The sequence below is a fragment of the Belonocnema kinseyi genome, chromosome 9 (assembly GCF_010883055.1).
Source record: "Belonocnema kinseyi isolate 2016_QV_RU_SX_M_011 chromosome 9, B_treatae_v1, whole genome shotgun sequence".
In the NCBI taxonomy this organism is placed as follows: Eukaryota; Metazoa; Arthropoda; class Insecta; order Hymenoptera; family Cynipidae; genus Belonocnema; species Belonocnema kinseyi.
The window spans coordinates 43,871,583-43,885,287 of NC_046665.1; the positions used below are offsets into that span (position 1 = coordinate 43,871,583).

Below are 13,705 nucleotides of genomic sequence, written 5' to 3' on the forward strand. Positions count from 1 at the left end.
CCGCCGGGCCCTACGGCTGGCTACGGCCTTGCCTGGAGGTTACTCAATATAATATATTAAATTATAAGGGATACACAGACCAGTATTTATCAATTATTAGTGGTGATAAATTCTAATTAATAGTACGTGGAAAAATAATTTCCAAAATGTATTTCTAGAATTCTTTATCAATTTAAGAATTTCCAATTTTTCACTTCAAAACAATAAATGTTTTTATTCTTCTGTGATTTCTTCTGGGCCAAATTTTATGAACATCAGACAATATTGAGGAGCTTTAATTTCTGCATCCGTCAAAGCAGCCTCTGCTTAATTAACATCAGTGAGAATGATAAAAGCGACGATGTTACACAATTGCACTGACACGCTAAGCCCGCAGCAACCTTGAAAGGAGCGCGTGTGAACTTAACTATTTTGTAATCCCATTCAAAGTCGCTTTCCATGGGAGGGTGCAGTCCCCACCCAATTTAAAGGCAAGATTAAATTCTGGACTTCTTTCATAGACTTGTAATATATTCCGAATTTTCATATTCAAGAATATTTCATGTCACATCTTGAGAAATAATTTTTTATTTATTCCTTGATATATGAAATATAGAATATTTCATTTAAGCTAATAAGACTCAATGTATTGACGCATTAATTGCAATCGTTATTCTTCCTTTTATAATTACGACTTCTAAATGTCAAGTACGTCTGCATCGATTTCTCAATTAGGTTAGTGGGGCTTAATTACTCTCTTTAAAGCTCAACATTCCACGAAACAAGCTCTCAATTTTTATTTCGATTATAATTGCTAGTTGTACATTTCACTCTTAGAATTTACATTTAATACGTAAACTTTTTAGCTTTACCTCAATTTTTTGGCTTCTTAATTTAGTTTATAATTTTCTTTTAGCATGATTTCCTCTCGTTTCATTTTTCAAAAGTTGTGAAGTGCAATCAAGATTGCCGGTAAAAACGGTAATTGCATCTGCGGATGGGTAAAAAGTTTGACAAGTTTTTAAGCAGTGTTTCATAGTTGAAGCTAGACCTGGTTCTCTCGCTGTAAAAAATGCATATGGCAGCGCAGGTGCCAGTGGGCGTTACACTTACACGCACGAGAAACGGTAAATCAAGCCTAGACGATGCTTATCGGCGACTTAGACTGGTTTTCTCTTTCTCGAGTGCCGATCGTTCGGTGAAAATAGTGACAGCGCTTTCGATCGTTTGGTAACGGTCTTGGAACAAAAGTGGAAATAATTCTCTGACTTTCAATTTAACAATTGGATCCAAAACTAAAAACATTTTTTTAAGGGACAACTCTCAAAGTGCTAACCGCGCCCCATTTGCTCAACGACACTAATCGGCGAAGCAATTCATATTCATTTTTAGTTTTTATTTCCAAACGGAGAATAAATTATGATTCTCGAAAACCAGAATTCATGTTAAGAATCTTCTAACTCTTGAACCGGCCCTGACCGGCCGGCTTTTCCGAAGTCCTCTCGGTAAGTCAAGTGCCAAGTGCCGCGTCCTCGAAGAGTATCATACACGTGCGGTGACGTAAGCCTGAGAGACCAGCCAAGGAATCACAGTGTGTAAACTCGAAGGCGGCGATTTTCCTCATTTCGTAACCTACGAGCTAACTTTAAAATCCCCCGTTTCCCTCCGGCTCCCTTAGGCTCTTAATGACGCTCTGAAGGAAGCTATTTCCGTCCTATTCGAGGGAAAGTTGCACCTGTCTCCTTTTATAACTTGATCTAATTACTTAAACTTGTGAAATAGAAATTCTCTGCTACGATCGTAAGCCGCAACTACAACAAGATCTTCAATTTCGAAGTTATTCTGGCGCGAAATTTAAATGGCTAGATTCTCTTTTTCCATTTATGAATTCCGAGCAAATGCACAAGACAAACAGTAAGTCATTGTTTCGATATGGAATACTGCCCACGAGTCTTTTTCAATATGCCCGAAACACAAAAGTAATGTGTACAAACACACATTGCGTTCAGTTTTAATTCACAGGAAGTGGATTGTACTTTTTTTAAACCGATAAAGCGATAAGGCAATAAAGAATTGGAATAAGTCTTTCGTTTGCGACAATAGAATTCTGATTTGTGATTTGAAAAAAAAAAAATGAACTTCGGCTTACCTTTTTCTTGCGGGGATTCACATCATCCAGTTCCATATAATCAGAGACGATTCCTTCATCTGGGGTTACACCTGGAACATATCGTTTGGGGCTATGCTCTGCAGTGTGAACTTGTTTAGACCAAGTATTTGCGTTGTTGGAACGTGCATCCTCGTAAATTGGCGGACTTGGAGTGCCAGTTCTCCAAGAACCACCGCTACTGCTGCTGCTGGAGGCTCCACCAACTCCTGGTGATCCAACGACGCCATTTTCATGTACACGCCAGGAACCTTAATTGAAAAAGAAAAAGTAACCGGTCATCAAATCATTAATTATTCTGAAACGGCTACTCGATCCAGGCCCTCAATTGTTCGACCCCAAAAATGAACACCTGAATGATGAATAATTTTGCTTATTATTTCCTGAAATTGCGAAATTTTATCGAGTATAATGGCCACATAAACAAATCGCGATTGAGGTACTTCGTGCTCTTGTAATATTGTTTTGATGCAGCACTTGCCCCGGGGACGAGAAAGCGGTCGAGTTTCGTGAGCCAATCACGAAAAACCCTTCTAATGTTTTATTTCTGTTATCAACGCTTGAGTTATTGCCTCTCTTGTTGGCCCAACTTCGAGAGTTAGTTCTTAACTTTGATTATGTTTAAGGGAAATTTCAAACTTGGAGAGAATTAGTTTCTTCTAAGCTTCAATTTAAAATCTCAAAGGAACTTAGACGGGAGAAGTTACACATTTGGTAAAATCAATTTTCCATGTAGTTAAATCAATAAAAGGAGATGCGAGTTTATCACTTTAGTAAGTTTTTCAATCTGAGAGTGTATTTGCGATAAAATAGAATCTTGGTTTTTGCATGATTCATAGACCAAAGACTCGAGGTCATAGAACTTTGGACCAAATGATGTATTCGATGCACTGTGCGAGACAGAGGAAATGCTTCTAAATTACTTTTTATAAATCTCTCTTAGAATCCAGAACGCAAATTCTGGAAATTATAATTTTACGAGAATCTGATACAAATGCAAAGCCTTAATTCGACTTATAAATTATGAATAAAAGAAGCCTTGCACAATTCACAATGGATTTTAATATCAATTTGTCTCGAAAGAGTATCTCGTCCATGGCGAGCAGGAACGGCATAAATCAAGCAGAAAAAAACGGAAAATTGTCAAGTGAAAAATTACCCACGTCACGTCTCGATTAGAGATGTTTATGAAAATCAGTATACAATTTGATCGGTGAGTGGCAAACAAGAATGTTAAAAAGCTGAGACAAAAGCTTGTTTTCAATTATGGAGGTTTTTTGCATGTCATATACAATTCACGTGCAATCATAATTGATACGGCAATCTTTATAAAACTAGTCTCAGATTGTTACGTCATTTTATCGTTACATTATTTTATATTACTCAAGCATTGGAGATTTATCTTTTTAACGAGCGAATAACTTTTCAGGACAACAGATCTGTTCTGTTTTTCGTTTTAAAATACAGAGTATTTCTCATGCAAAGCTTTTCAATTAAATTATAAAGAATCCGGCACAACATGTAGGAAAAAGAAGCATCACCTGAAGCATCAGAAAGGCGAACTTGACCTTACTTTGACCGAAAGGACATTTGCATACATTTTGTACGGGGTCATTTGGCAAAAATACTCACTGTAATTTCCATCGCCTTGCATCGGCAAGGGCTTCTGGATATTTGTGCAAGTAGTCTGTGCACGTCCCTGGGACAGAGAAATGAGCCACTTAGCAGCATCTTCTTCACAGATTCCAGTTTGCTCTATGTGACATGATCCAGTCTCTTTGTGGCAAACGTGAATTTCAACATTGTAGTCATAATTTCTTTCAGAATCAGTGCCGGAGCTTGTTCTGCGTTTTCGATTTCTGCAACAAAAACAAAACAAACTCATTAAAGAAAATATCTAAACTGAAAAAAGTAGTCAAAGACCTCTTTCTATAGAAAAAAAACTTTCCACAGTGACAGTGAATTGCGTGTCGTATCTATTATTCCACCATGGACGTGAACTGTGTAAAAAATCATTTCTGAAGAATCTTTTTATAGGAAGGATCATTGACGTATTATAAATGCAAGGCACGAAAAAATTGCCATGCTCAAAAAATTTTCGGGCCAATCTCCTCTGCTCACGTATGAGTGTCTAATGTTCAATGCCGAATTCACATTACGTCAGCGTTAGAAGTGAAGTTCTAATGTCAAGGACAAACAACAACTCATTTGAAATTGTGGCATTTAAACAGAAGTGGAACCAACATTTTCTTATTGTATTTTCCAATAAAGTTCTTCAGGGTATCAGTTGTGCTTGTAGTAGTTAGCAGGAAGTAGTTTGTTTTACCTGGACCAAGACACGTTAACCCTGTTGATATATTAATCTGAATAATGGTCCCCGTAGTAACGTTCTCTGGATCATTCAAATGTTGTGAGTAAATAACTTAAGGGCAGGCTCGTGCATTTACGACCTTACGCGTACGACAGTGACGACCTACATTCTCCCTAAAGTTATTAGTGTCACATTTCCCGTTAGGCGATTAGACCTCACCGCTAGATAGACTCCCCTACGCACTTTCACACAAACACTTTTCGCAAAGTGCAGTACAAGTGTTCCGTTATATCATGGGATCATAGCCTTCACGTTCACGGCCTGGAAACAATTTGCAACTCAAGAAAATTAATTCCCGAGGAAGAAAATGTTTCATCTTTATCTTCATAAGCAAGTTTTTAAAGGGAGGGTTGGTCGGAGTTAATTATAATTTTAAATTAACCTCACAATAATGCATTTTTATCCGCAATCTTAAATAAAATTATTTTAATCATGTGCTAAATCGTAAAATTAGCACATGCAAGAAAATGAAGAAATATCAGAGTTTTTGAATTCAAAACTTAACGCTATTTTTTTCTGGTGAAACAGGATTGACCGACACGCAAGAACGCCGCGTTAGAGTCGAGGTAGGAATACCAGGTATAGTTGCAAATCACTGGACTTTCCGAGAAAACGTTAAGGCTTGCACCATAATTTCCTATCCTCTTTCTCAACTTTTTTTTTAGTTTGCACCATCTAGATATCAACCAATCGATATTCCTAACTACTTCCTTGGTACTTATCTCTCACGCATTTTGAAGCTGAGAAACAGATGAATTGGTTGATTAGAAATAATAATAGTTATACTCGGAACAAAGAAAATAATATCTGGATTTTATTGAGATCTTTTTGCTTCAAGGATCGCAACAATGAAATGATCACCTCGAACTAAAAAATCTGAAAGACTGAGAGGAAAAATACCTTGCCTTAAGAGTTTAAATCTGAGGACATTGAGCACGAATTACAAAACGAAGAATCGCAAGGCCATTACTTAACCGTTCCGCCAGGAACGGTACATCATGAGTTGAAAGTGAAACCACCATGATGCCATGTTTCGAAACTATCACATCCGGCATGTTTTGAACATCGTGGACCTCATTTATAATTTCAAAACTCAAATCAAAAGAAGATCACAAAAAATAACCAATTTTTAAGACTGAACATGAGCAAAAAGTACAATTTGTTCCGTGAATTCAATTTTTAAACTCATAAACAAACCAATTTTTTCCAAGATTTGGTGCTCGTAAACTTTAAAATGAAGAGTGGAAAATAATCCGTTCTTGAAGGATGGAAATGCACTCAAGTGAGAATGTTGAAAAAATTGGGTCGCGAGAAGCGAGATTTCGGTGGTTCTTTTTCGCCTTGTTTCCTTTCGTTTTGCAGCAGTCTCACGTTCTCGCCGGGATTTTAATTGACGCACTTGTTCAGCGTTTTTATTCTGTGGCATTGGGCTTTTCATCAAATTATTGCGGGTGGATTGCTCGTTTAATGAAAGCGCCTCATATTTCTAAAAACAAAACGGATAAAGTGTCAGTTATTAGGAGGTTTAAGAACAATAGGACAGTTCTTGCAAATAAACATAGAGCTTTAAAAGGATTGTAGAAATAAATGAGAAGAAAAATGCTACTTATAGGCTGGAACTCGAAAGTGCAGAAACAATACGAGAACATCGGTCCACTCCGATAAAACGAAAACTTCTTGATTTTTATCAAGAATTACCTAATTTAGCAAAGCCCATAACTGACCTAGGCAACAGAAACAGTAGATCACCCAATCCGAAAAGTGAGAAATGGCACGCAAACTCGATATAGAAGAAACCGAACATGGAACGGAATTACGCCGTTGAGCTACACGAGGAAATGGAGAATATTTTTTTAGCAGCCAGAAATCCTGAGTGTTGCGGAGTTTCAGTTGCAGGAAGATAATAGAGGTGAAATAGCGACTGAACAATGGCGAAGGGAGTAGGTAAATGTTTGCAATTTATTTCTCGGTTTGGAAGAGGACACTGTGCGTGTAAGCAGTTAACCTAAACCCTTCTAAGTTGTCCAATCGCATTGTATCCCTTTGATTAAAGAGCACGAGGTCAAATGACGTAGGTATACAACCTGCCTACATGCCAAGACGCCGTATCCACCGTTGCACGGCTATGGCTACCTACCGCACCGCATTGTCAACTTTAAAGAATGTTCACCTACGCCTGCCCGAAGTCTCCTTTTACGCTATAAGTAGTCTTATAGTCATAGACAATAGGGAACCGGCTGACCTTTAGCGTAACCCCAGGCTAAGCTAACATAGCCTAACAAAGTTAGTTTTTGAGCACACGTGTGTCCTCAAGTCACGGATGAAGGAAATCCGATGCAGTCTTTTGTTGAATGGAGACATCTTGAAACGATGTCCAGATTCTGTGATGGTATAAAATGCAATTTGGGGCCGACAAAGCGTATAGTAAGTAGTAACACAGTTTTCCATGAGTAGAACGCGCGACGACCCAGTTACCCGGGGATCCCGCTCGAAATACGAGCTGACACGTTTCGCGACCTATATACCCCCTATGCCATTCGCCCAAAAAGATGACGCGGAAAGCAAAACCTCGAGAAAATCGATTTTGCAGTTGGCAACAGTGATCGGGAACAAGCCTTCGTCTTTCTACATCTAATCTCTTCCGATTTTACTTCTGTAACTACAAAAAAAAAGGTTGCTCTAATCATCAGCTGCCTAACAATATTCTATCTGCAATATTCGACTATTGCTATAAGAACAATAAGTTTTGCCAATTGACAGATCCAGTTTTCATCCATTTAAATTAGACTTATTTCGTTATTCACTAGTTACTAGAAAAAACTCGATCACTAAAGAAGGTTTATTCCATTTTACTGTTGCCTATCCACCCATAAAACTGTAAACCAACAGGCCGAACATAAAACTACAATAGAAGGTCTATTACGGCTACATCTTAGTGCTATCAGCAACATTTTTACTGCAGTTTGCAACGAGTTTACTGCCCTTTCGTAGAAACAATTACTTGACTGTAATGCTTACTGAATACTGATCTTCAAGAAGTACCTCTATCAGATATTACTTACTCGATTCTAACCAATCTAAGAGTCCTTATATGAGATCAGATAGAAGTACATTTTCATATATGGCAATTATCTGATAAGAATCGAACACCACCTTTAAGTACAAGCTCATCAAGAAACGTTCAGCATTTAGTTTCAGTTGGTCGATTCTTAAAGCCTATTTGTCAAGATTTTCCATCCTTCATCTTTTCTTGTGAAACGTTGTCACGATGATGACGGGGATGTTCAGTAATGGTATACATGCCCGGCGATGCACAACGCTAGATCAACATCAACAACGGAGTACCTAAGATTGAAGAAATCGCCAGGAGATGATGTTGTAAGTGAATCAAAAGGTCAAAAGAAGGATTATTAAAGGAGAGCTTCTCTTAACATCCTATTAGCCAATCTTCTCAAAGACTATTTTCCAATATTAAATTATATGTAAATGATAATAATTTCTTGACTATCTGGTAATTAGAATTAATTATTTGCTTTGCTTTACTTTGCTATTAATGGTGCATTAACATGAAAATGACCTATATTAAATGAACGAATCATGCTACCAACCTGTTGTACAATGTGCATCTTGTAATTCTGGACTCTGTAGTGATACCAGTGCAAACGCCCACGATGTCTTTCGTAATCAAATCTCGTGTCATTAAACCAATGTGACACAATAGAAGGCCACAGTGGGCGTTCGTATAACAGGGAGAATTTTTTGTTAATTTGACTGTAACAAACAGTCTTGCAATTGTAATCCATTGTCCAAGCCATAAAGAAATACCTCACGTTTCGACAATCAGTTCTATTATCTCCTACTGATCCAGAATCTAATCCAGTTTCTCTTTTTCCTTCTCAAAAGATTAATTCTAACTTCATTCTTCCTCCCTGAAGATTCTAGTTAATATGTGGTAGATTTTATTGGCCTTCCTAACAACATGCTCTACAACTTGCTTAATTTACAAGATATCTTTCACACATTAGCAAAATCCAGACGCAAAATTACCATGAAAAATACCAAATTCTAACACAACAGGATTAGCTGATAAAATTCTACATAAAAAAGGTTACATGACATTAATAACAGATTTGGGTAGCTTTACTGACAACGCCCAGGCGCAAAAATACTGGAGAACATAATTGATGTATCTATCGCAGCGAATAATAGATAAGATTTTTCACTTTTCTTAAGGGCATACAGAAAAAGCATAGAATGTGCGGGGCTTCCTCGAATTATGTAAGAGTAAAATGTCTCTGGATAGAGAAAAATGATCGTGGTTTCCAGAGAAGAACATGAAAGAATAAAGGAAAGACGATTTCCTCTTAGTAACATGGTGAATAATGGGGAGCATTGACCCAGTTTCAGCGCCATCCGGGTTAGGGAGTCAAATACAGAGTCTATTTAACCCATACAGGTGTACTGAAGTCGAACGACCTGAATCGAGCGACCCGATTTCCGTCCGTACGACCCGGAACAACCTAGTTTTGAGTCCAGTGCCGAGGGCTCCAATTTCAAGTTCGAAACACGCTATATTCCACTGTTAATGTAGTTTCGCTGGAAGGGTATTCATAACCCATTTCACTATTTCCTCATTAGTATTCCTCATTTTAAACTCTTGACAATGAGCTATACAACTTTATTATTTTCAAGGATTGCATTTCCCACATCAACAACTGTCTTAAAACAGCAGTGTTACAAGGCGTGAGAATTTTGACCCAATGCCTTATGTGTTCAACAAGTCAAAATAATACACCATCAACAATTTTAATTTTCATATACAAAAAAGACGGTAGCAAAATGAAACGTCAGTCATAAACTGCATTCTGAATAAAAGATACCAAAAAATGTATGGTGAAAGCGAATCGCAACTATCAAATAGATGGTGTGGAAAGGTCGTCCGAAGGTCGCAATGCACACGAATATGCAGAACGTCCTTCGAGGCGATAAGAAAAACTCTTCGAGCGCGATACACTGTTTCCAACACACTGAACGTTCCTATAATACATATCGACACGTGGCATTGAGTTTGTGTTAGTACACGTGCAGTTTAGCTATAACGTTGCCTGCACTCGACCCATTGTCCCAGTTTCCGCACTGGACGGAAAGCAGGCGCAGAAGGAACCCGCCACCACTACCACAACTCACCGATTAGAGCCATCGCCTCTAGGCCTGAAACCCAAACTTACTACTACCCATGCATTCACTATCACTGACTTCAGAATCAAGCTATGGGCAAGAAAAGCACCCTCATGCCCTATATGCCCCTTCTTCTTCAACACGTAGGGTCGTTGCAGTTTCGATGTGAGTTGAGAGCTAATTATCGAGATAGAATCGTCTGCCAATGCTGCTTCAATTGCAATTAGCTGATTGACGTATATGTAGATTGATTGCTTAACGGGTATTGAAAGAAACCATCAATAATATATCAACAATTCAAAATACCGAAAAGACTAATCAACATCATAAATATTTTTTCCCCACTTCCAAAATCTAAAAGTACATCTAAAGAATATATAAATACATTTCAGACCTAAGGAAAAGTTTATAAACGTATAAAACCTTGCCTTTCAATTTAGCCCAAGAACACTTAAACCCCCTGTAATTCGACAGTTGCTAATTACTGTAGAGAAAGTTGTAATTTTCTCTTTTCACAATCTATCTTCCTAGGATAATTGATATAATCACCTTAATTATACTTTATTCGACGCATAATTTTGCAGTCTTTCTAGCATTCATACAGAGTTTTTATTAACGTCTTCTGCGTAATAGTTGAAAAAAGCCTTTAATATATAGGGTTTTGTTGGATATATTGCAAAGGTAAGCGTGCCTTAATCATTCTCCTGCATGAGAAGAATGTGGCCTATGTCCATTGTCCACTTACTTAAAAAGGAGAATATAGAACCATATTTTTGAATTGGTTAATGGAATAATCTATTCTGCCATTGGGAAAATTAATCGATAATAATGAATAGCCTTAAGTAAAAAATTAAGAAAGAGTTGTACTTAAAAGGTAGAGAGGAAAAGATGGGAAGAAACTTGGCTCTGTGTACCTGACCCATTTTATCTGCCACGAGTCTGCCTCTTGCTGTACGTAGCTGTATCGATCGACCCCGATCCGTGGCCCCAGCCTGGCACCGAGCGACCCCACAATTTGTCATTCCACCCCGCGTCCCTGCATGGCTGCTCCAACCGACGCTTACACATGCCATGAGACTGCTACCATTTTCCCTGTGTGGCTTGTCTGGAGTTTAGAACCGAAACCATGCGAAAACACTGGCCGCAAAAAAACAAAAACCCACCAGGGTGGTTCCAATTTTCTGAAAAGTTCAGGGACTTTTCTCTAGTGTCAAGGGTACTGGAACATCCAGTAATTAAACCTTCATTGGATTTCGGTGGCGAAGTTTATTTAATGACTCGAGAGTTTTGAAAAATACCGGTAGTTGGTACCGTTTATAGAAAATGTTAGAAAATTTGAAAAAAAATGTTGAAGTGGATCGTTAGGCTAATATGTAGATTAGATAATTATTTAAAGTTGAACGGAAAACATAAGATCGCTTTCTCGATCACTTTCTTTAATTCCTACCTATCTTTTGCTAATTCGAAAAATCTGGATACCATTAACCAATCCTGATGACAAAGAGTTGGCCTTATTCAAATACTTCCCAGTTGGATGCGAACGCGTTTCCTAGCTTCCGATCTGATTGAAAAACAGGTCTCGCGCGAAGCGATGAATACAACACAATAGCCTCTATTACGCATCCGCTGCAAGGATTGCGATTCTAGGATCTGTCAGTAGCTCAAGATCACTCGTCAAAGATTTTTTCACACAAGGTCGTAGCAAGCGTGCCTAGCTTGAATATGTTGTGTGTCACAGACGCTCTTTCTCTTTTCCTCGACTGTCTTCCCTCTCTTGACGCATGACAGTCTATCAAGACCGGACTGTTGTAAGAGTTTCAAGGATTCGCCGAATTTGGCGGCATCCGCATTGGGCTAGGTCGGTGTTCAACTCTTGTAACGACTCAAGGCCCATATAATCGGCATTCAGACGTGCAAGTACCTGGAACTGGCCACGGAATTACTACATGATTGCTCTACATTCTAGCAGTTGCTGAATTCCACATCGCCATACTCAAGCAAGATTTCAGATGATTTCTCTACATTTAAATAACTGAGATTTCAATGCTCATCAGTGAAAATCCTTACTGATTCAAATTTCGAGGGATCAGTCTGTGCACTATTTCATCTGATGCAGACTTTTAGGATAAATGACACGTGGGTACAGAAAAATCCAATAGATGAGAACAGCGCTTGTTGAAATTCTTGTTGAGCATATTCGGGTGAAACCCGGAACGAAACAAGTTTTGTTTAATGAAAGAGGCATGGCGCGTGCCTGGCCATGACGCGCTATTTTCGTTGCGAAACAGCTCCACGTGTCAACAAATAATATTGTCGTAATCGTTGTAAATAATTCCCGATTCCAGAAATTTCTATCATTGCTATTGTAACAACAATAAGGAATTATCGAACTTTCATTAAAATTCCCTTAAGCTAAAAAAGATTGCATGTTATGATAAAACAGTGATACATGTTCAATATTTTCTAATTTACAATGGAATTCCGAGCGAATTATTAGCACAAAAAACATGAATCCTATTAACGCAGCAGAATATGCATGACCATCAATCAAGTTACATAAAAATAATTACTATCTTTCTATAAAAATTACTCCTCAAACTTACCATTTAATAAGTATCACCCCTACAAAAATCATCTATGCCTTCAACTTCTTATGCCATTCACCTCCAATTTCTCGAGCATCTTTACACGAGCAACCTCAATTTTAATCTCAACCTCAACCTCAACCTCAAAACCTACAAACGCCGCCTTGAATCCGAGTTTCTTTCCCGGCCAATGTCAGCGAAAGTGGCAGTATCAAAAAATCGATTCCAATTTTCCAACGAACCAAATTCGAATTTTCGCGACAATCTACCCCCATTAGTTGAATCAGAATTAAGGTAATCAAGATTAAAAAGTGCATTTTCATCCCCTGGAGCGTTTCTTGACACGGAAATTGGATTAACTTTGGAAGTCTGGCACTGGTAAGGGTAGACACAGAATAGAATAGCTTGCGGGGGTGGCTGGGTGAAAGGGGTGCCGGCGGAGGGCGGAAGTGTTCCGGGGGTGCCTGCTCGTATACAGAGCATGGTAGTGCACCTGACCCATATAGCTCTACGGTATTGATTGACCCAATTCGTAAAGCCGGCCGCCCCCGTCTTTTCCTCCCAACTACCACCCACCTCAACGTCGACAAACCGCCTCCGCTGCCCCCAACACCAAATAGCGGCTGCCGACCAAAATTACGTAAGCTAACCTACTGCCTCACTGAACGTGATGACGCTCCCTCAATTCATCGGAAGAATTTTCTCGCAAGAATTCCAGTCAGAGAATTCTCTCCCCTCCTAAACAATAAAAAAATGCCTCTTAAGAGGTTGGACACCCCTGCCTTGTTTTCTGAATCAATAGTGCGCTTATAACTTAATGGACTCATTCATTGAAAGTGCGTGATGTTATTCCAGGGGTGAATTAAACATAAACTTAAATTTTGAGCTATTACTATTGTTGAAATTATTTTTGTTGGTGTGATCTATTTAGAACAGGGCCCACCAAAAGGCAGCCATTGGCTGCATTGGCTGCCAGTGGCAGTCAAAAGACTAGGTCAAACTGGCCCTAACAAATCTTGTCGTTCGACTGGTTTCTAGCCCTTCACGGTCATTATACCTCCCGCCGCGCCGGGCTTGAAAGACATTATCCTTTCCAAAAATGAAATACAATTAGAAAAAAATATATCAGCGTTTGATTTAATGATATAAAAATAAATATAAACGTTTTATTGAATAATATTTATATATTTCACACAATTGATATAACGTATAATGATAAAATGTTTAGATGATATTGTTCGAATTTATTTAATAAATATTTATTGAAATAAGCTTTAGCTATAATATGACTATGTTATCTGTTAATACTTAATGATTAATAGATAGTTTCAAAATTAATAAGAAAAATTAATATAATGCTTGAAAGGTGGAAGAATTCAGCAATTACTATATTTTATTGCAGGTTTTATAATAATTACCGAAAAT

At 38.2% G+C, this 13,705-nt stretch overlaps 1 protein-coding gene across 4 annotated transcripts in view; it reads right to left on the reverse strand.

The window, feature by feature from the left end:
• The window catches only part of LOC117179595 (zinc finger protein 395-like), a 91,892-nt gene that overhangs the window by 36,835 nt on the left and 41,352 nt on the right, over nt 1-13,705 (reverse strand). For all 4 annotated transcript variants that reach the window (XM_033371565.1, XM_033371563.1, XM_033371562.1 and 1 more), the window contains 2 exons: nt 3,779-4,005; nt 2,129-2,397 (listed from right to left, as the gene is read on the reverse strand). In XM_033371565.1, coding sequence (XP_033227456.1) covers nt 2,129-2,397; nt 3,779-4,005 — 496 coding nt within the window. The remainder of the gene's footprint in view (nt 1-2,128; nt 2,398-3,778; nt 4,006-13,705) is intronic.